Source organism: Oreochromis aureus, linkage group 5 (genome assembly GCF_013358895.1).
Source record: "Oreochromis aureus strain Israel breed Guangdong linkage group 5, ZZ_aureus, whole genome shotgun sequence".
NCBI lineage: Eukaryota > Metazoa > Chordata > Actinopteri > Cichliformes > Cichlidae > Oreochromis > Oreochromis aureus.
The window spans coordinates 5,696,754-5,720,912 of NC_052946.1; the positions used below are offsets into that span (position 1 = coordinate 5,696,754).

At 41.0% G+C, this 24,159-nt stretch overlaps 1 protein-coding gene across 2 annotated transcripts; it reads right to left on the bottom strand.

The window, feature by feature from the left end:
- Positions 1-10,546: 10,546 nt before the first annotated feature.
- Positions 10,547-12,835, bottom strand: LOC120440388. 2 transcript variants are annotated; one of them, XM_039612760.1, is made up of 4 exons: positions 12,612-12,835; positions 12,303-12,470; positions 11,991-12,080; positions 10,547-10,864 (listed from the first exon to the last, which is right to left on the bottom strand). In XM_039612760.1, exons 1-4 carry the CDS (start codon positions 12,739-12,741, stop codon positions 10,611-10,613), a joined length of 642 nt encoding a protein of 213 aa, XP_039468694.1. In that variant the 5' UTR covers positions 12,742-12,835; the 3' UTR covers positions 10,547-10,610. The 2 variants fall into 2 exon arrangements, with proteins under 2 accessions (XP_039468694.1, XP_039468695.1); XM_039612761.1 differs by having other exon boundaries at positions 12,295-12,470.
- Positions 12,836-24,159: the final 11,324 nt, after the last annotated feature.

Here is a 24,159-nt window from a genome sequence, read left to right on the forward strand (position 1 = left end):
TTTTATATATTTATGCCACCCCAAAAACATATTGGACACCGATCCAAAGGGAAAATAAATAAATAAATAAATAAATAAAATGAATAAAGTGAATTTAAATGAGGTACAAGGAAATTCACCATATTTGAAGATGTGCACTTAAAGGGCGATATTTTGCACAAAAATAATCCCAATCACACACAAAAAAAAGGATTTTCGGCAGCTGTCAAGCCTCTTTCAGGTGGGTATGGTTTTAATTTTCTCTAAATGTTTTAGGAATGTATCCCAAACAGCAAAGAATCTCTCCTTCGACCCCTTGAGAGTGTACTTTATCTTTTCCAACTGTATAAATTGTGTCAGGTCACTAAACCACAAAGCCGCTTTGGGTGGCTTTTTTGACTTCCAATGCAACAATATCCTTCTGTGTGCAAGCAGTGTAGTGAAAGCAATTATGTTTTTATGACTCTTCCTTAATGTTCTATGTCCTCTATCTGTGACACCAAATATACCCATAGCTGCATTGGGTTGAAGTTCAACATTCAATGCTTCGGACAAACTATTGAAAATTGTTGACCAGTAGGCTTTTAAAGTACGACATGACCAAAACATATGTGTTAAATCTGCAGAGGGATTTCTACATCTCTCACAGCTTGCATCTATGTTTGGAAATATTCTGGCCAGTCTTGCCTTGGAGTAATGAATGCGGTGTAAAATCTTGAACTGTATGATGTTTAATTTAGCACAAAAAGTGCCGTTGTTTACTCTTAAAAGAGCGCTCTCCCAGGTCTCCTCCTCTAAGTCCACCCCCAGCTCATTCTCCCAGTCTGCTCTGATCTTTGCCATTGTTATATTCTTAAAGGAGGCTATACAATTATTAATTCTTGAGATAAGGCCTTTAGGCTTAAATGTCAGTTTCAACAGATCATCTACAGCAGTAAATGGAGTTATATTTGGAAAGTCGGGGTTATGATGCTGAAGGAAGTGGCGAACTTGAAAGTATCTAAATAAGCTGGACCGAGGGAGGTCAAATTTGTGTGACAAATCCTGAAAACTTGCCAAGACACCGTCTATGTACATGTCAGAGAAGTTATGGAGGCCTCGTCTCTGCCAAAGAGCAAATTCAGAGTCTAATCTGACGGGAAGGAAAAGGTGATTATTGTGTATAGGGGTTAAATGGAGAAGATTTTCAAACCCAAAGTTCTTTCGAAATTGAGCCCATATTTTGAGGGTGTTAATAACTATAGGACTGGTGGTGTGCTGCCGTGAGGAAATTGGAAGGCTGGAGGTGACCAAGGCTCTAAGAGAAGTGGAGATGCAAGACGCTGCTTCAATTTGGCACCAGTCTTCATCAGGGGTATTGAGCCAATATATGATTATTTGAACATTTGAGGCCCAATAGTAATGGCGGAAATTTGGAAGTGCTAAGCCGCCTAGGTTTTTAGGCCTCTGTAACAGATCCAGGCGTATTCTAGGTTTTTTACCATCCCATATAAATGAGATCAGAGCTTTATCAACAGATTTAAAAAATGATTTTGGAAGGTAAAGTGGGATACACTGAAAAAGATAAAGAAACTTGGGGAGTATATTCATTTTTATACAATTTACCTTCCCTGCCAACGATAGATGAAGTGGCTTCCATTTCTTTAAGTCTGATTTGACCTTTTCAAGTAATGGACAGAAATTTTTTTCATAGAGATTATGCAAATCTCTTGTTATATTTATGCCTAGATATTAAAAGCCGTTTTTAGCTGTTTTGAAAGCTGTAGCACTGTTCTGTATTTGAAGAGCCAAATCGTTAACAGGATAGCATTCGCTTTTACTGAAGTTCAGTTTGTACCCAGAAAAGGAGCCAAAGCTGCTTAGGGTGTGGATAATATGGGGGACACATGAAACAGGATCAGATACATATATTAACAGATCATCTGCATAAAGGGACACTCTATGCTCTTTATCCATCCTATGGATACCTGCAATTGATTGTGAGGTTTTGAGTGTAAAAGAGAGGGGCTCTATGGCCAGGGCAAATAACAATGGACTGATTGGACAGCCCTGACGGGTACCCCTTGTCAACTTAAAATAACGTGAACATTTACCATTTATGATTACAGAGGCTTTGGGTGATGTATATAAAAGTCTTATCCATGAAGTGAAGTTGGGGCCGTAGCCAAATTTTTTTAAACAAGCGGATAAATAACCCCATTCCACCCTATCAAATGCTTTCTCTGCATCCAGCGCGATAACCACCTCAGGCACCACTCTGGATGCAGGAGAGTGGATGACATTTAGGAGCCGACGGACATTCGTAAATGAGTGACGGCCTGGGATAAAGCCAGTTTGGTCAGCAGATATTACGTCGTGGATTGTGGTTTCTAGGCCTAGGGCAAGAGCCTTTGCCAAGATTTTTACATCACAGTTTAGGAGTGAAATGGGACGGTATGAACCAGGTTCTGTGCTGTCTTTACCTGATTTCAGCAAGAGGACAATAGATGCTTCAGTCATTGTCTGTGGAAGTGACCCACGAGACAAAGAATCATTAAAGACGTCAAGTAAAATTGTTATTAGCTTGTCAGAAATTTTTTTATAAAACTCAATGGGATACCCATCAGGGCCCGGTGCCTTGCCATTCTGCATCGCCTTTATTGCAGTACCTATTTCTACATGACTGAGTGGAAGTTCAGTTTCAGTCCTATGGGCCGCTGTTACAAGAGGAACCTGAAGATTATTAAAGAAATGCTCCATATCAGAGCAGACACTTGTAGTCTCAGATGTATATAGATTTGCTTCTTAATTCAGATAAAACTGAGGTTATTGTACTCGGCCCTGAGAATCTTAGAAATATGGTATCTAACCAGATTCTTACTCTGGATGGCATTACCTTGGCCTCCAGTAACACTGTGAGGAACCTTGGAGTCATTTTTGACCAGGACATGTCCTTTAACGCACATATTAAACAAATATGTAAGACTGCTTTCTTCCATTTGCGCAACATCTCTAAAATTAGAAATATCCTGTCTCAGAGTGATGCTGAAAAACTAGTTCATGCCTTCATTACTTCCAGGCTGGACTACTGTAATTCTTTATTATCAGGATGTCCTAAAAACTCCCTGAAAAGTCTTCAGTTAATCCAAAATGCTGCAGCAAGAGTACTGACAGGGACTAGAAGGAGAGAGCATATTTCTCCTGTTTTGGCTTCCCTTCATTGGCTTCCTGTTAAATCCAGAATTGAATTCAAAATCCTGCTCCTCACATACAAGGTCTTAAATAATCAGGCCCCATCTTATCTTAATGACCTTGTGGTACCATATCTCACCCTATTAGAGCACTTCGCTCTCGCTCTGCAGGCCTACTTGTTGTTCCTAGAGTATTTAAAAGTAGAATGGGAGGCAGAGCCTTCAGTTTTCAGGCCCCTCTTCTGTGGAACCAGCTTCCAGTTTGGATTCGGGAGACAGACACTATCTCTACTTTCAAGATTAGGCTTAAAACTTTCCTTTTTCTAAAAGCATATAGTTAGGGCTGGACCAGGTGACCCTGAATCCTCCCTTAGTTATGCTGCAATAGACGTGAGCTGCCGGGGATTCCCATGATGCATTGAGTTTTTCCTTTCCAGCCACTCACTATGTGTTAATAGACCTCTCTGCATCGAATCATATCTGTTATTAATTTCTGTCTCTCTTCCACAGCATGTCTTTCATCCTGTTTTCCTTCTTCACCCCAACCGGTCGCAGCAGATGGCCGCCCCTCCCTGAGCCTGGTTCTGCCGGAGGTTTCTTCCTGTTAAAGGGAGTTTTTCCTTCCCACTGTCGCCAAAGTGCTTGCTCATAGGGGTCATATGATATGATTGTTGGGGTTTTCTCTGTATTTATTATTGTGCGATCTATTGTACAATATAAAGCGCCTTGAGGCGACTTTTGTTGTGATTTGGCGCTATATAAATAAAATTGAATTGAATTGAATTGAATTGAATTTGAATAAAATGTAGTGAAAGTTTCTTTAATTTCTTCAGGGTCAATTGTTAGCTCACCATCATCTTTTTGTATTTGTGTGATTTGTTGTGCGGCTGAGCGGCATTTAAGTTGGTGTGCTAATAAATGTCCGGCTTTGTCGCCGTGCTCATATACATAACCTCGTGATTTTAACAGAAGACGTTCAGTTTTTTCAGTTGACAGCAAATTGTATTGTGTTTGGAGATCTAGCTTCCTTTTATAAAGCTCAGGAGAAGGAGAAGCAGAGTACTGAGCATCTAACATAGCGATGGTTTTAATTAGTTCCTCTTGCCTAATTCGATTCATTTTGTTTTTTCTAGACGAATATGAGATGATTTCTCCCCTGATTACGGCCTTTAATGTTTCCCACAAGAGGGAAGGTGAAACATTATCTTTCTGGTTGAAAATTAAAAAGTCATTATTTTTTTTGATATCGTTTCACAGAAACCCTCATCTGCCAGGAGAGTCCTGTCTAATTTCCAGGGTGGGTGTTCTGATTGGTAAAAAGGAAACGCAAGATCTAAAAGTACAGGGGCATGATCTGACTCTACAATGGTTAAATATTCAGTTTTCTTGACTAAGGAGAGAAGATTCTGGTCAATGAAGAAATAGTCTATTCTACTATATGAACGATGTACATTAGAGAAAAAAGAAAATGATTTACTTTGTGGAAATAAAAACCGCCAGGGGTCAACACATAAAACGGATAATAACTTGGCTTTTTTAGAGAGATTTGTAGGTTTACAGCTGGAACGGTCAAGTGCTACGTTCATCACACAGTTCAAATCTCCACCAAAAATCAGCTGTTTTGAGTTCATATCTGGAATTAATGATATTATTTTGCTAATAAACTTATCATCATCCCAGTTCGGGGCATAAATATTTATCAGAACCATAGGTTTATGGTACAGGAGTCCTGAAACCATCACAAATCGCCCCTGCGGGTCTGAAATAACAGTGGATGCATTAAATTGAATTCTTTTATGGATTAGTATGGCTGTTCCACATGTTTTTGAGTTGAGGCTCGAATGGAATGTTTTTCCTACCCATCCTTTCTTAAGTCTGATATGATCTTTTACCAACAGGTGGGTTTCCTGGAGAAATGCAATGTCACATTTTAGATACTTAAGATGATTAAATATCCTAGCTCTTTTGACAGGCCCATTCAAACCCTTCACATTCCAGCTAATGAATCGCACAGCAGCCGCCCCCACATCAATACCATTCACCATGTTTAACTAAGGCCATTACAACAGAAGAGTAACCAGCAAAAAAGGTAGGCAATGAGCATATTTAAGTGCACGATTTGGAAAATTTCAACTCTTGTGTACATAAAGGTGAACAAACATTGTAAAGATCTGGTGGTGTCCTTTCCCTTACGCTTGTCCATAAACAAGGATGAAAACAAAACTAAAACTAAACCTACACTTGTTGCTCTCTCTGAGGCAAGCTGCAGGTTAAACACTGGTAAGGCCTTTTCTATTTTAAGGCCTCAACACATTCCTCCTTGTAAGGACGTAATATGAAAAGGATGTGGAAATCTATAGATACAGACTAAAACTCTGCAACAATACAATATAAATGCTGAAAAGGTTTATCGCATAATTCTGCAAAATATTAAAACAATTACATTTTTGCACTTTCTTATTTTTTTTATGTGATTCACCAAAACATTAAGAAAATAACAAATATTCCGGTTAAAAGTAAAAGTAAAGTAGTTAAAGTCAGAGAACAAATTCCTACACTTACCTGAGGGAAAAAGCCCTATCTCCCACAAAGACTGGTCGCATAAGCCCCAGATATTCAACGCCAGGGAAACGAGCATTGGTTATATTATTCGTCATTACTGTTTCGCCCAAAGGATCCACCAAACTAAAAAATTCATTTGAGTCAACAAGAGCAAAACCACCGTCAAGTATGCCCCCTTGTAATTCAAATACAGGTAACCTGAGTGCCTGTATCACTGCATGCTTTCCATCGAATGCCCCCAGACAGCTGAGGAAGTTCCACCTCTATCGAACCCACGGACAATCTCCTTTGGCACAGGCAGAAATTCATCCACCAGGCTGTCCCAAACGGTCTTGGTGACATCTGGCAAAATGTATGTCACAGTGGAGATACCCACTTGGTAACTGGATGAAATCGTAACCAGTTGCTAGGTATCTAAAATTAATAACATCATTCAAGTTTAAGGACTTCACTTTCATGTTGTTTAAATGCTTTGTTAGATTTGCAAACATCAGCATTATTATCTTAATGCTATCATTGAAATTGACAGCAAAACCTTTAAAGGGAACATAAAACAGTATACATATAAAGGCTAATTTACTCCATTGAGCCCTGCCCTCAAAGACTGACATAGATGTAACTCTGTCCGTCAAGCTGGATTTAAGAAATAAGTGCTCAAAGTTAAAATTTTAAAAACAAGTGTAGTGCCATCTTCTAACAGTACAGAAGGTGAGGTCATGTGGTTGGTTGTTTGCGGCGTATCTGGTCTTTACGTCTGATATCACTAGCCATTTTTGGGTCCAAACTCTGTTTCAGGTCCCAAAGTCAAACAAACACTCCGGCATCACTGAGAGTTAAAAGCTCTCTAAATTCTTTCATCTTTAATAAAATGATCAGTGTGGCTGCTTTACCAGGTGTAACAATTAAGTTTAACATCCAGGCATCCATGATAACAGAATTTATGAAATTTAGCAGAGTTAGAAGTTAGCAGGAAGTTAGCTCGCTAGTTTCCACCTAAACATATTATACCATGTTTTGACTGAGGGATTTCTGAAGAAGTTAAAACGTACAGCTCTGCTATCACTTTCAACATAAATGAAGACAGAAAACTAGTGATATTTGTAGGGTTACTGAAGTTTGGCTAGGTGGTATATAATGATGTGCTATGTGGTGGCTAGCTACACAGCTATGTTAGCATAATATAAACACATTAGCACAGTGAAGCTGGAGGATGAACGCTAACTTTTTTCCACTTGATGAAAGCTAATGTGAGGGTTCCCGATGGTTAGGGACAAATGCAATCGCATGGTAGGATGCTGTAAACAGACCAACCTTCAGTCAGGAGAACAACTGAGATAATCCATCCACAATACATCATTAATTTACTGCTGCTTTGGCTGGGCTGTAGTTACATCTTGAGGTTTTAAAAACTGATCTTTAATATGAATAATGTTAATAAAAACAAAGAGAAGCTGACAATTATCACTGACCTTTTCTAGTAGTGATGGTAATTCCGGCTCTTTTTAGAGAACCGGCTCTTTCAGCTCGGCTCACTAAAAAGAGCCAGCTCTTTCGGCTCCCAACCGGCTCTTCAGGTTGTTTTGTTGCTTTAATTAATTTATTATCAACAACAATATAAAATTATGCACAAAAGGAATTACTAATGTAAAAAAATAGTTTTGTTTATATATGTTTACATATAAATATATACGATGGCCCCTAGAGACAAAACAAGTACAAACTCCAATTATTAACATTAACTGAACTTCCAAAACAGAGCTACCTAGATCACTTAAATTACACAATTAAAAGCATATGTGTATTATTTGTGTATTTATACACAAGCACTCATATATATTCAAATAATTTTAAAAAATGTTCATTTACCTGTTACTACCACACACCAAATCCGGTCGTTGGTACTTCCTGGCTTGTGTTGCCACTAGGTAACAAAAGCTCAACACTGCCCCTAGCATCCTGGAGCACTTCTATTGTGTTTTTGAGTTTGTACATGTTTTGGAGGTTTCACATGCTCTGGAGTTTGTACATGCTTCGGAATTTGTACGTGCTTTGTCTCTAGTGGCCACTGTAAATATACTTTTATTTATTCACTCCACATAAAATGTAATAAATAAATCATATAATACAAAAACCAACGTGCTTCTGAGTTTGTACGTGCTTCTGAGTTTGTGCGTGTTTCTGAGTTTTCACATGTTTTGGAGTTTGTACATGCTTTGTCTCTAAGGGCCACCGTAAATATGCTTTTATTTATTCACTCCACATAAAATGTAGTAAATAAATCATATAATACGAAAACCAACTATTTACATTTCAACTTTTAACTATTTAAATTTTCAGCTTTTTCCTTTTAAACAAATTTAAAGTGAAACAACACAAAACACTGCAAACCATAACACAATTAAATATAAATTAATTGAGTTTCACCATTTGCTCCAGGAGCCGCGCCTGGATGACGGCCGATTCCAGCGATACCACCGTCTTTCACTCGGCCAGTTTGAGGACCTGCTTTCCCGCGTCGGTCCCAGAATCGCCCGCCTAGACACCAACTACAGGCGCTGAATCCCACCTGCAGAGCGCCTGTCCATCTGCCTGAGGTTAGTAAAAGTGTTTAATACGGTAGTCCTTTATTGATACCTGTGCTAATATATGCTAAACCATCCGTTTATACACTGCTAACATGGATGTGCTATGCTAACAGTGAATGCCGTCAGTGTTTACTGAAAGCAAACTGTGGTATGGAGACGACTGTGTATAATATTTCTAGTGATACTCGAAAGGTCTCATCAAGTCCCGATTTAATTCGATTTATGCTGTTATCAGTGTTTACAATGATAGCATGGCTGTGGTGTCTATCAGTGTATGCTCTCAGTGTTTGCTGATATAAAACTGTGGTATGAGGACCACTGTGAGTTAACCTTTGTAGTGATACGCACTCCTTTTTTTTATTTAGACCAGATTTAATTCTGGGATAGTTGAATATTTGTATATAATCCCCGCAGACTGTTTTAGATTATATCTAATATACATTATGTAATTATCCTTATAATTACAAAATGTTTTATGTAAGATTTATGTTTTGTAATTTAAATCTGACATCACAAAAGTATTTTGGAATTTGAATAATGTATTTTGTAACTGCAGTACACATAATACTAATTTTAAACAATTTTGTCCAGGTTCCTTGCCACCGGGGACTCCTTCAGGACCATCGCATTCAGTTTTCGAGTTGGTGTGTCCACAGTGAGCCAGATCATCCCCCAGGTAGCGACGGCCATCTGGGACTGTCTAGTGGATAATTTCATGGCTGTGCCTTCAACTGCAGACTGGTGGTCCATTGCAGAGGGATTCCAGGAGCGCTGGCACTTCCCTCTCTGCTGTGGAGCTCTGGATGGGAAGCACGTCCAGACGAAGGCACCCCCCAACTCAGGATCCATGTTCCACAACTACAAGGGAACTTTTTCCATTGTTCTCCTTGCGGTTGTAGATGCAAGGTATCGCTTCTGCGTTATTGATGTTAGGGGGTACGGGAGGACCAGCGACGGTGGTATTCTGGCCAACTCCACCTTTGGTCAGGCTCTTTGGGCTGGGACTCTCCATCTGCCTCCTGACCAGCCTCTACCTGGTGGAGAACACCGTGGAGCCCAGCCCCATGTCTTTGTGGCTGATGAAGCGTTCCCGCTGCGGCGTGAGCTCATGAGGCCTTTCCCTGGACGCCTCCTCCCTTTAGAGAAGAGGATCTTTAACTATCGCCTTTCCAGGGCCAGGATGATAGTGGAGGGTGCCTTCGGTGTCCTCTCCTCACAGTGGAGATTGTATCGGCGCTCCATGGAGCTCCGTCCTGAAATTGCGGAGAAGTGTGTGAAGGCAACGTGCGTTCTCCACAATTTTCTGCGCTGTTGGGACGAGAGAGGGGCACCTGCTGTGAGGGGTGTGGCACCTGCTGTGGTGGAGCCGTTGCAAGGCCTGGGTCGTGTAGCAGCAAACAACTCCTCCAGAGAGGCTGTCCTGGTGAGGGAGAAGTTCATGGCCCACTTCTCGGCGGAGGGAGCTGTGTCTTGGCAACCAAAGGAGTAGCCTGTTTGAAGTCCGAGTGACTTCCCCACAACGGCTCTTTTAGCCACCCACAAACCTCTAAAGAGTGTTCCTGTCTTTTTAAATTTTTCTTAATAAATGGAGCTCTACTCCAAAATAAACTAAACTCTTTTTACTCTCTTAAGTAACTTGTCTTCACTATGTTCCTATATACAGTGTGATGCAAAAGTTTGGGCAACCTTATTAATAATAGTCATTATTTTCCTGTATGAATCGCTGTTACAGTGAAAAGTGTCACTTGCATATATCATATAGGAGACACACATTAATATACACTAAATATTTATTTCATTACTCTTTTTTTGTGTTGCCAATATATGCACCTGCTTGATTTTGTTTAAACAGTTATTGCACACTTTCTGTAAATCCAGTGAACTTCATTTCACTTCTCAAATATCACTGTGTGTGTCTCCTATATGATGTATTTAACTGACAATTTTTATTGTGACAACCAATGATTTGTACAGGAAAATAATGACTTTTAACAAGGTTGCCCAAACTTTTGCATCACACTGTATTGGTATATTTTGTCATTAGTATAATATGAAATAAATTCTACTTGTGTCAAGTCGTGTGTCAACATTTGCTGTGTAATAGAACAGAGACATTAGTCATTACACATGTTTATTGGAAAAAATATATAAATTCACTAACAAAAACATTAAACATAAATATATAAAATTTAAGTATTTACAGAGAGACAGGAATAAAAAGGACCCAGCTTGGAGTGGAAAAGCCTCAGGGAGAAGGAGGAGAAAAATAAGAACATTGTTTCTGCCCTGGAGAGCCTGCTGCCTCATCAGAAAACTACTGATCATTAGGGTCCAATGTTTCCAAATTTAACACAGCTGTGCTGTTTTCAAAAGCTAATTTACACATTTGAAATTTCACGAATTCTCGTGTCTGAGGCGGCATGCTCTCCAGAGCAGGAACAAGGCCGAGGAAATGTTCTGTTGGAGACTGGCGTGGCCTCTTTAGGGACTCCAGGATGGCCAGCTCCACCGCCGATGGACCGTCCTGGGACCCGTCCCTCGACCGCCTTCGAGCTGTCCTCTGTGGGCCTGTAAAACACAGCACAAAACAACACAAAGTAATGAAAAGGCTGCTACTAGATTTTCATTTTCAAAATTAAAAAAAAAACAGGATTGTCACGGGTTCAAAATATTGGGGATGGATACAGGAGGAAAACCAAAATAACAACACTGGTCCGGCCGGGTCAAGTCAAACGATGATTTTAATGCACACGTGTGGGAGATGGGACACTGTACGCAGACAGCACCAGATCTCTCTCCGAAAACCACACAACAATAGTTTTTATGAACATCAGGGTATTAGAACGCCCCCTCATGCGTAAAGTAGGTACAATACAATCAATGTTGACAACTTTTAACACATTAAAAGAACATCTTCTTCTTCCCGAGGCCAGATCCTTCCCAGTAATCTTCTAACTCTGCTTATCCCCTGGAACAAACAGTCTCTCCTGCAAGCATAATCAAACAGCTACAAGGCCTTGCAAACTATTATTTAAATGTTTGAACTCTCCCCTCTACATGAGTTTAACTACTGCTTGTGTGTGTGCGTGTGTGCCTCGACCTCAGCATTCACTCTGTCTATAAGGACAGAGGCCAACTCTGCATGTGTGCAATAACCTAACCGAAATCATACATGTAATAAATGTTCTAATCAAATGCCACTACTCAAAGCTTAATAAGAAGAGTATAAATGAATAAAGGATAATGATGAATAACATGATATATGTGTTTCGTAAGCATGTGCGGCCTTCTACGCCTCGTCACTTCCTCAATAGATCAGCCAGACATCCCGCTGACTGTAGCTTTTAACCCTTACTGACGTGAGCACAACTCCATAATAAGCACCAAGCGGCAATATGTATAAAGATGATCATGGTTACACCTGTAATGAAAGATTATATGATTATACCAACACCTGTAAATAGAAGATTAACATGAGGTTATAACAATCACTGTAATACAAACGTTAATGTAATGTCAATAGCTTCAATAAATGCTTTAATGCAATGCTTATTATATGATTCTGATGTAATGATAAAATAACAGTAAAATATCTCTTCTCAAGGATATAAACAGATTGGTTGTAGATATTTAGTAAAGGTGATCACAAGGGAATCCAAGCGAGTAAAAAGCTATCAGTGCTTGATGTACATACCTGTGGGTGCAGCAGCAGGAGTGGAGGGACCAGGGGCTGGAGAGCCAGGAGAAGCAACAGGGGATGGTTCTGCTGCATAATCAGTTGACTCTATCAAGACAATATTAAATGTTAACAGGTTGAAGACAATAGTCATAGAGAAATTATATACAGTGGTCTCTCATTTATTGCAGCACATGAACAGTAGTCGCAGTTCTCACAAGTTGATTCTCAAAGTGCAAACTTTTGTCGATTTTAAAACGTAAAAGTATTATTATGCCGCGCTATTATGCCGGGGGGGGGGGGAGTTCTCCATGGTCCGCACCATATTACCGCTAGTCTCCCGCGGGGTGAGGAAGGGGTCCAGAAACCCCATGACCGCGAAGAACTTCCATCTCCTCCCCGATCCTGCTGCAGACCCACTCCTCTTCTCCTTCTCTGTCCTCTTCTCCTTATTATACGTGTCCCTGAGGCTCTTCCACTTTCTCCTGCAGATGTCCTCTGAATAAACACATTATCTTGTTAGCAGAAAAGTATTTGTACATCAGTGGGAAAATAGCGGGACAGTAGGCGGGCTTGCTAGCTTTTGCGCGGCTTCATCGGGTCAGTCTGAAAATTAAAAAGAAGAATGAATGAACTTACCAGGTTGCCCGATCTCCTCACTTATGTGCCTCCAAGCTAGGTCCTTTTTATTACTGTCTCGGTAAAAGTAGCAGCTAGCATCATATAGCTCTGGATGATTAGCCACGGCACTGATGAGCTTCTCCTCCATACTGAATGAAGAATGAAGGGCTTTGGCTGGATCTGCCCCTTTGACCTAGGTTACAGCCACGTCACCAGGCTCCTGATTGGTTGTCGCGGCGCGATTTGACGCTGGAGTTCAGATTTTTCCAACTCGAGCGGTTGACGCCATATGCGTGTGTGCACAAAATGCAACACACAAACTGACGCGCATGGTTTTTTCCGCGAGTCAAACGCGCCAGACGCACTGCTGTGTCATCACGCTTGTCATCACGCTTTTCCATTGACTTTACATGTAAACCTGACGCTCTGGCCGCCTCTATCGCGTTCGGTGTGAACACACCGTTAGACTGCTGGATCAGAAGCCTTTTGTAGACACAGTTGGACATTAGATGGAGTTTTAGTGCATAGTGAAATCTCTTTTCATTTTTCAAACCCTTAGGCTATTCATCTTTTAAACTGTATAAGACTGTTCCTAAGATAACAAAGCTTTTTTTTCAGGTGATAATGAGTCTCATTATTAGAAAGAAAAGGAGAAGTTCAGGTTTCACAGCTGCCACATATCTGTGTATAAGGCTTCTCCTTTTAAATGCAGTAGTACTGGATCCTGAGGACTCACTCAGAGCAGCCACACAATCTGCACAGCAAACCTGAGATGAGTGTAACCTGATTTTTTTTTTTAGAGAGCACCCAGCTGTGTCAGGTTTCAGTACAGCACACACACTGTGTGATTGTGTAGAAGTGTGTGCACAGTGAAAATATAAATACTATTGATTGATCTTATTTCCCTTTCTGGATCTGTGTTGAAGGTAACCCACAGAATTCCTGCTATGGCTATTCTTTTTTTGTAATAAGAGAATTTATCACATTTTTATTTTCAGTATTTTAGGTAACAGTAATCTACCTGTTAGATCCAGGCTACCCCAGTGTGGTCTGGATTGATCCATCTAAGGGTCTGAGTTTCTGGTCCCAAAGGGTGTTACCCTAATAGAAATCACCAGAAACTTGTTTAAGCTAATGGTGGGGAGTAGGGATGGTAATCAAGAACCGGTTCTTGTAGAGACCCAGTTCCCAGTAGTCCAATTCCTTGGAATTGTTAGTCTGCCTGCCCATAGATCCTGCTTATCAGTTCTTGCACACTCTTTACGATCAGCTGATTTAAGTTTGTCTGTCAGAGGAGGAAAATAGTGGAGCAGTCTCCAGCGTGGATATGGACATTAATTTTATTGTTATTACACGAAAGGATGAGAGTGTGATGCTAAACTGGAGACTGCTCCAGGACAGAAACAGCTGATAGTTTGGGGCTCTGTTGGCTCTTAGGTGACGGTTTCCTCGTGGCTGCGTGCAGCAGGGCTAGGGGAGGGTCTGTGCTGACGGACGTGGGTTACTGACCTGGTAGCCTGGCTGCCCCTGGGTGGGTCCGGGACGGGCGTGAGGTTCTGGTGGCGCTCCGTCTCTGGGCTGGGGCCCTAGCCAGGCCTCGGGGGCTTGGGTCCTGGTTGGTGTGTTGCCGGGGTTGTGGGCGGGTGGGTGTATGGGGGCCCAGCCCTGGCACAGGGTGCCGCCAGTGCGTCGAGCCACCTGGGGGGCTCTTCAACTGGTGGGGGAGGTTGTCACATCTTGCAGGAGCTGTCCTCTCTTCAGGAACTCACTCTGCAGGAGGGGGAGATACAGGAGAGGTGGAGGAAGATCTCAGGCTTGGGCGTCTATTATCTTGTGTAGTCTGGAAGATGAGTGGATGACGGGGTGGGTGCAGTTTTCTCTGTGGTGGGGTCAGGTGGGCTGTCCCGGGCTCTGTGGGGCCGGGCAGCACTGCTGCACAGGGCCCCAGTCCGGATGGGCCTGGGCCCCCTTTCCCTGGTGGGTTGCAGAGTATGGGGGTGCCTACTGGGGTCAGCGGGGGAGCTGGCCCCAGGGAGGGGTCACTTGCCCCTCCCTTCCTTCCCTCCCCATCTCCAGCTGCCTCCCTCTTCCCGCTCCACCACAATCACCCACACATGCAGGGCCTTGGGGTAAAGGTGTGTCACCAGGGTGCAGGGGAGGCATCCCCCCCCTCTGTCCCCTTCTGCCTGCCTGTGCCTCAATTTTATCTCACAACTTAGACATTCACATTACTCACACTCTCCACACTCTCATTACACATACATATAGGATCTTGGGGGTGGGCACGCTACACGGACTCCAAAAGACCATCAGGGCGTACACCTCACCCCTGGGGTCGTTGCCCACCTCTCAATTTTAAATACACGTAGACATTGAGGGCTAGCAGGAGGGGCTATGCGCTTACCTGCTGCTCTCTGGCAGGTAGCTCCATGCCCTCCTGGGTTTTAAATGCACCTTAGAACACCCATGCATCAACACTACATATGAGCGGGCGGAGGGAGGTTTGGATTCTTCTCACACCCCCGTTCTCTGCAGCTTGCTGGAGCGGGGGGGCTAGGAGGAGGAGTTGGCCGTCCAACTGGGGTCTGGAATGTGGGGCCTCCCTGCTGCTGCGGAGTTGGGGCGGTCTGGTTCTCCCCACCGCAGGGAAAAGGGTAACACCACCTGGGTCTGGGTGCAGTTTCCCCCTCCAGGGGCAAGGGTACCTAGACCCAGTTCTTAGAGTACGCTTGGGGAGTGTGATTGTGTGTACAGTGTCTCTCTATGTCTGTCTCCACGTTGGTTGAGTGTTGAGTAATTGCATATGAGAGCATGAGGGTGGGAATGGATGTTTGTATCTGTGTGTGCCTGTATGTCTGTGTCTATATGTCAGGTTGGGTATCAGACGCCACCTCACTGGGGACATCTCAGGCCCTCCAAGGTATGGAGGCTTATCTCCCCCCACCACTTCCCCTGCCAGTGGCAGACGCCCTCAGACATCGGTGCGTTGGTGGTTCTTTGTGTCCGGGGATGGGCGTCCAGGTACACACCGGCTCACTCCTTGGTGGCTGCTTATCAGGGCCTGGAGCCTGGGGCTCGCTCGGGCCACTTCCGGGGTGGGGTGCCCTCGGCCTCTCGGCCTGGAGCTCGGTCACTCTGGCACAGCTGGCTGCCGGCGGAGCTCACGGGCTGCAACCCCCCCTGGCTTCTGCTCCGCGGCTGCTGAGTGACCCCTCATCTGGGACTCTCCTCAGCTCTTTCTGGGATAGTGGCGCGGCTGCCCCTCTGTTGGTCTTCCTTGGTCTCTTGTGTTCTGGGGGCCTCTGGATGTCTGGAATTTTGATCTCCTCCATACCTGCTTCATGCCCTGGAGGACGGGGTTGTGGCTCCCCACACCCTCTACCAGATCATTACATGAAGGAACCTTTTAAAAACAAGCGCGTCCATGCTCACAGGTGTACACACGGGTGCTCACACACACAAACTACACCCTTTTTGGCTCCTACCTCAAAGCACACTGTGCGCTGTCGATCTTACAAGCTGCAATCTTGTGCTTAAAGTGCTTTGTCAGTATTGTAGAAAATGTTATTGTAGAAAACTTAATCATCATCTTGGCCTCCTCTGACGACCTGTTTGCTGTTGCATGCTGCTGAAAGGCAGTGGGGAGAGGGGACACTTGGGCAGTGCATTTATTGCAGCATATAATGTGTTTTCTGGATACACTGTGCTTTTTCAGCATTCAGAGATTGATGGCACTGTGTCAGAGCTGGCTATGAATTTCAGACGAATCAGGCCTTAACTTAACAAAAAAGTTATCAATCGTTCTTTTCATCTTTTCTTATTACCCACAGCTACATCCACTTCTGTCGGGCCTAGGCTACTCAGGGCTGGGTATCATCACTGATTTCTATAATCCATTCGATTCCGGTTCTCAAAGTCCTGATTCGATTCAATTTAGCCTCAGACAGTCAGAAATATTATAATTCTGATCATTTATCAGTACTGATACATGTGAGACTTCATCAGAATTGTGAACATCACAGCAGATGCCTTTGTGTCAAAGTAACTGAGAGTAAAACACAGAAAAACATGAAGGAGATTTTTCTGGTCTGGCGTTTTATAGCAGATAACCTTAAAATATTCTGCAATTTTGCATAATTTTAAAAAGTTTACATTTCTTCAGTATTGAACAGCAGAAATTAGGCTTTCTTGTCCGAGGTCATTTAAGTGAAAAAAAGAAAAGAAAAAGACAGCGACCGACAGCGCTGTAAACAACGGTAGACTGGTGGGTAATAAGCGAATGAAAAATGCAGAAAACAGAGATTTGAAACGGGAAACTGTTCTTGAAGTACAGAGAGAGAGAGAGAGAGAGCTGTGTATGAAGTGTGATTTTTATCGTGGTGGAAGCAAAACAGCAAAAGTCAGAGGGAATTCATGACGACATTGATCAAATGTGAAGCGCAGTTTGCTGCTTCTTTTGCTGCTGGCTCGGCGAATTTTGGTTGGAGAGAGACAAAACCTGCAGCTCAGAATCAGCGCAAAAAAGACGTAAACAAAGTGCGGACCCGACGCATCAGAATCGGTGAGCTCCGACGGCGTGTCTGTGTACGGGCCATCGGGTGAGAAAGCCGAGAAAGACAAAGCTGATTCTGATGCGTCGGGTCCGCTCTGTGTTTACGTCTTTGTGCAGAATCCGTGTACCTGCTCTCATTTGCTGTTTGGTGGTTGTTGAAATAGTTTTGTGAGCTTTAATCTGAGAAACTGGCGTTTCTGGCAAAACACAGTTATATTTAAAAGTCAATTCAGGATTTAATGAATCGATATCGCTTTATTCAAGCTACTCACCTCTCTCTTCCAACTGCACTTTCAATTGGCCCACGGCCAATCAGAGAGGTCCCGCCCCTGACTTTCTGATTGGTTTAGTCCACAATAGGGCATGTGTGTCTGTTGTTGACCACACAGAGAGTTGCAGAGATTTTTTTTTGTTTGTTTTGTTACCCGAACAGTTGACAACAACTGATTGTGTTTCACCTTCCAATTAGAGCCTGATCATGTCCTAACCTCACTAATGTGGAGTGTGTGGAATATTTTTTTTAGTCGCACCATTGAAAAATTTGGTCGCATTTGCGACCAAATTGGTCGCACTCTAGAGCCCTGCTGCAGTAAATCCAGGATCAGCTGAGACACTACTGTACCACGTGCGAATGGTGTGACTGTGTGGCAGCGCTTTATTAAAATTCTCCCGTACATACTCATATGCCTTTGGGCAGTAAAAATGAACTGTGGTGGCAAACTGTTTCAGCTCCTCAGAGTATTTAGCTGACTTTTTCCTCTCTTGTATTTTACGCAAGATGTGTTTTGGAACTTCATTGATTGACTCAAGCAAAGATGCACACTGATTTGAGATCATGAGCTTTTTCTTGAGTTCTTTGGTGACATTCTTTAAGGTACAAACTTTTGTCTTTAAACACCTAGAATTTTGTCATTTCAATCTCAGCTTTTTCCTGTACTTTGTTAGCATCTCTTCTGAAGCCTGATTTTTACGCTTTAAAGACTTTGAAGACTCAATGTTGTAGCAGTGATCCTCTTGAATACAGCCCGGTTTTGCTAATGTAGTTGTTAATAATGCGTAACTATGGTCCTGATGGTTAATATCCACTGTTACAGCAGTGTCATTTTCAATCAAGGTGCTGTAATTGGCACCAGATGTCATGTTGTGGTCGGATTTTGCATGTGTTTGACCAACATTACTGTTCCCTGACATCCTGCTTGAAAAACCTGGAGAGCCTCTGTGCCAGTACCTACCAAAATGTTACGTCTTGCTCCTCTCACAGTTGACTTCACCTGAATACATGGAAAACTGAAAATAGTTGGAACTGCTGTGCTACTGAGGCAACAGATTCCCTAAAGCAGCACAAAACAAGAATGAGGAACTTTATATTTAATGTTATTTTTTATACTATTACATATTGTATAGTAGTGCTGGGCGATATGACGATATATATCGTGTGGACGATAGAAACTTTTCTATCGTGCCATTTGTGTTCTATCGTTTCTATCGTTTCTAACCCTAATTTTATAAATTATTACATAAAATATATCATTAACCCCTTACAACCGGTCGGAGCAGGCACACTGCGTTTTGCCTAACTATTTTTAAATCCCTGTAGAACTGGAACCACTAAGGTAGCGCAATAATTTTTTTTGCATATGAAACGTAGGAGTTGTACTTACATCTTATTCCATTAGCTTGCCCTAGGTCACGGTTTCCTTCCACATATAGCTTTGCAAAAATTGCATAAAAAGCACTTCCAGCAACAAAAACATAATATTCCAGACTTGCAGCAACAAAAACATAATATTCCAGAAACACGCTTTGCCGATCCGATCAGCTGTTCATAACACTTCCTATGCTGGAATATAAGTCAGCGCGAACTATCGCATGTCCGCCATTACCTGTCCGAAACCGGAAGTGACGTCATTTCGCGGAAAATGTAGTTTTTTACTTTCAAAGCCTATGTTGGTGTTTTTAAAAGTCATGTTTGACTTTATGCTTTTCTGTATCGTTTCAGGGATGCTTAGAAGTCAAATTACACTGTTGGAAATAGTTTATTTTGATGCACATAGTGTTTTTTTTGCAAATTTACATTATAATATTTATTTTCATTTTTCCTGTAGTATATAAAAATTAGTTTATCTCAAAAATAAAACTATGAAGACACTCAAAATAAATTTCTCGTGGTTGGAAACTATTTTGTGCAACTTTCTTGTATTTACAGTTTTGAGGGATAAGCCTCTTAAATTTCTCTAACTAGAAATATTTGTAAAAAAACAAAACAAAAACGATTTTCAATTTTTTTGTAGTTTATTGCACTTTTTTGCAATTTATGTAGTTACTATGGACTTAATGCATACAAATTATTAAAATTTGGGCTATAACGGTTGTATTGATGTATAGCAACTTGAAATGCTCCCACAAATGGCACTACAGCATGTAAAATGTAAAGATAAGCTCTGGCGGACTTGGTCTCATGGTAGGTCTTAAAGGGTTAAATAGCCTGTGGCAAATATATTAGTGTTGTCTTCTCACTATACATACTCTTAACTTTATGCAAGAGAAAATAAAGTATAAAAAAATGATATTTTTCACAAAGAAACTCCGTCTTGTGGTTTTGCAACATGGTGCTGCTTTACGTGCACCCGGATTTGCGGCATGCTTTACGGTAACTCAAAACAAAGACTGCACCCTCTCCAATCGCTGTTTACAGACTGCATACTTTTCAGATGACCACAGGTCGGGTGGTATATCGTGATATATATCGTTATCGTGATATAAAACAATTCATATCGTGATAAATATTTTTTCCATATCGCCCAACACTATTGTATAGTTATAAGTTTTATTAACCTTTGAGTCTGTGATGATGACATTTTCTTCAAAATGAGCACTGCAAAGACGACATGATGGTGTGTGGGGCTGTAACCTGTAGGTTTCTACTGTTAAATGGTAGTTATGAGACAGTGCCTTTCATTTTACAGAGTAACATGAAAGTAACGTAACAAGTAGTATAACGACTGTCTTTCTCCTGGGAGTAATTAAGTAACATACTGCACTACTTTTAAGAAAAGTGTTCTCTATAATATGTGTAATAATGTTTTTACTTTACTTTTATGAGTAATGACCCCAAGTAATGACCTCAATCCCAATCTGCAGACAGATTGGGATTGAGGGCTGAGCCTTGTTCTGCTGGAGGTTTCTTCCTGTTAAAAGGGAGTTTTTCCTTCCCCCTGTCAACAAGTGTTTGCTCATAAGGGTTGTCTGATTGTTGGGATTTTCTCTGTATTATTGTAGGATCTTTATCTTTAGATATAAAACTCCGCGAGGAATTGAAATGGTGAATTGCTAAGATTATACTTTAGTTGTCAAGAAAAGGAACGTATCAGATCTCTTCATAGTTCCCTTAAAATCCATAATGCAACATAAGAGAGTGAAAAGCATTGCTTGCCTTTTCAAAACACAGATATCTGTTAAAACGTTTCAAACAGCATTCTGTTCGTGCACATTTTCCTGTATTAGAGACCTGACTTCAGTTCAGGAGATGTAGCTTGAGGTAAGGAGGAATAGGATGATATTTTATTGAGATGTGGGTCAGCACAGCAGCTTCTGCAAACCAGCACTTGCTTCTGTGTTGTGTAATGGATAAATTGTCAATTTATGAGACTGCATCAGTTTGTTGAGAGATGCAATTACACACTAGTCAATATATATATATTTGTGAGTACAACTTTCTTTTTTTTAATTAAATAACCTAAAAAATCATCGATTGTACGTTTTAAGTAAGTTCAGTACAACCAATAATTAAGGAGTATTGTTTGTTTCATATATTATGAATACTTCATGTGCTGGCTATCACCACAAAGGAAAAACTTCTGTAATAAACTCAATCACAAACTCTAATTGCAGAAGTTACACTGAGGAAGAAAACTTCTGTGCTGCCTGACTGCCCTAGTCCTTTTTGCCTCTCTCGCCCTCTCCCTGGTTAACTACTGTACCAAGACCCATCAGCTTGTCTTTTTGCCTGTCCGTCTGTCAAGATTTCCACTTGGTTTCCCACTAAGATGTGTTTTTTCCACCTCATGGAGCAGACATAAAAAAGAAAAGATTTTCTATTTCCCTTATTTTTTTCCCCCAATATAGCAGTTTTTTTTTTTTTTTTTTTTTTTACCCGAGTGAGTAAAATACACAAGTACATGATATTCAGTTGGAAAAAAAATATCTTTGCTCTACAGCATGGTTGAATTCTTGCTTCTGTCAATCCATCTGTTATTCTCTTTTTGTTAATTGTCCTTCTGTTCTGAATTCACAGGAGCAGATAGTACTGCAGTCAAACAGCTCCACTTGTTCTTTGTCATCTGCTCGTTATTAGTATGATGGAAGTGTTAAATCAAAACAATGTACAACAGTAAATCCAAATCACAGTGGGCTTCTTATAACTATGTATTCATTGCTGTTTGTTCATTCTCCCTTTGTAGCCATCTGTCTGAGGTCCAACCCTCAGCATTCATTTTCCTTTCATCTGTGCCTGAAAAGGCTGGACTGCATAATTCATTATGAAAACTGACCTGATTATATACATGGCTCATTACAAACTACTTTACAATCATTTAAAATAAGAACACATTTATGACTTTTTAAATTCCTAGTAAGTGTGTTTCAACCATCTATAAATGTTCCTGCTTAATTCTTCAGTGGAATACGAAATGCATAGATGCATTACACTTTGATTCTAGTAAGAGCAGAAAAATGAGTTGGTCGTTTTTGTTTTTTTGTATTACATTGAAGGCTTAAAAAACAACATTTACAAACTGTAGAATTGCCAATTTACAGATCTAGAATGTATAAAGGAACAATTCAATTGTTTTGAAGTGAGTTTTAAATGTTGGAACATTTTCCAGTCGTTTAAGTTCAATTTTTGGTCTCTACTAACTACTGACAGAAATACTTGGGCCATTTATTCACAAAGCTTGATATTAATGTTATTCTAAAAAATCGAAATCCTAAAAAAACAATTAAAGAAAGTTATAGAAGTGGGATATTTTCTAAGATCGTCCCAGTATCAATAAAAGTTGCTCATGAAACGTGTACTGTCTACAAACCATGTGACAGCAATGTGCACCCTTGTAGCAGAAAGACTCTCTGTTCTGCGTTATGATGACTTAAAATATTAAATACTATTTATATTTTATAAATAAATATTTTTTATTCTGTTAACCTTGATCAACTACACACTAAAACTCTTTTGTTAATTCTATTTAGTTGTGATCGTTTCTGCATGTTTCTTACCTTAGTGAGTGATTTCATCCTGTGATATGGTATTTCTCTTACTGACCTATTTTAGCTATTTTGTTGTAGGTAGTGGGGGTTTTGGTGTCTGTGTCGTGGTCCTGGGTCTGTGACCCAGTGTTTTTGAATTATTAATAGTCTTTGACTTCATTGTTATTTATAGTTTCTAGTCTCTTGGGTTCTGTCTCTGTGCCTCCCCTGTGTTCCTCGTGTCACGTCTAGTCATGTTTTCATGGCTTCCCCAGTTCCAGTGTCAAGTCCGGGTCTCAGTCTGTGTCTCATGTTTCCTGTTTTATTTTGCTAGTTCCTTGTCTGGTGTGTAGAGTGTTCAGTTTTGCTTCCCTCCCAGCCTTGTGTGTGATTACTACCACCTGTGCTCTCCTCCTGTGCCTCATTCCCTCGCACACTGGATGGGAAGCTGTGGGATAGCAGGCTGATCAAAACACATTCTTTGTGTTTGATTGATGTGAAAGGAGGGATTTGTTCGGATTAAAATGATTGAATAAAGCTGTTTTTTATTACTTTTATATACACATTGCGATGGGCTCATTAAAGACTTGGCACTCTGTGTTTTGAGGGTTCAAAGCTTCATTCAGCGCTATGACTGAATTGAATTATTGTGATTGACGTAGAGTGCAGAGGGTTTTGCAAACATGCTTACATATCATAACTAGTTAACAGTCAGGATGATATTTCCTGGGCCAAGGGAGTCCGAACAGAATGTCCCGAACGTAGATAATAAATAGAATCAGTAGGATAATATTAATAATCAAGGCTAGGCTGGTGTTTTCTTTTCTCTGTTCTTTTCCAGGAGGAGCAGGTACGAGGCGAGGTCAGACCTGAACGTGACAGCAAGACTGCCCCGCCGCTTCCGGAAGAAGATAGTCATAATAATACTTCTTATTGTTGGGGTATAAAACTGTACCAGTTTTAGATCCAGGGTGATCGGTCCAGCGCTGTAACTTGGAATTTCAGCTGCTGAAGCAAATTGAATCTTTTAAACGATAAACATTCTGAAAGATAACTTCATGAACTGTCTATAGAGTTGACCATCTATGTAAGCTTGCTACCATAGGAACAATGGTCACAAAGACATTAAACTAAAAATATTCAACCATGCAACAAATGGCTTAAATGCTAAATATACCAGCATGGTTAAAAAACAAAACATGCCAACACATTGCACACATAATTGTTTGTTTGAATCAGTTTGTAGACATCAATATGGCTTCAGATGTGTTTGACAGAAATGTTTGTTACATGAAGTAGTATTTTTAACTACACCACATCTTTATAGTGACTAAATTCTATGATTATGTCTGCTTCTCTAAAAGTGCATTTGATGTTAACCAGTAAGCTCTTTCATATCTAGTGATATTGTTTTAGTGTCAGACTTTTTCTGGTGCATTTTAGCTCCATCATTTTGAAGCAGCTACATACCAGGACAGTATTGAAGTATATCCACAGGATGAGGACCTCACTGGAGAAGCAAATGATTGGTGGATGGTTATTTATTGTCATAAAGTATATTTAAAGAAAAAAGTTACGCTATTTTTTAAAGCACTTCAGAACAGTGTCAACCCAAATCAATTTAAATCTGCAGGAAATAGAGCAGGGGCTTGGTTTTAATGCTTGTTAGTCCCACATGACAGGCAATCAATTGGATGATCTAGTGTGAGCAGAAAACTTGTGTATTCTGGCTACAGATAGGCAGTCTGTAACACTGGCAAAATGCTTAAGGTG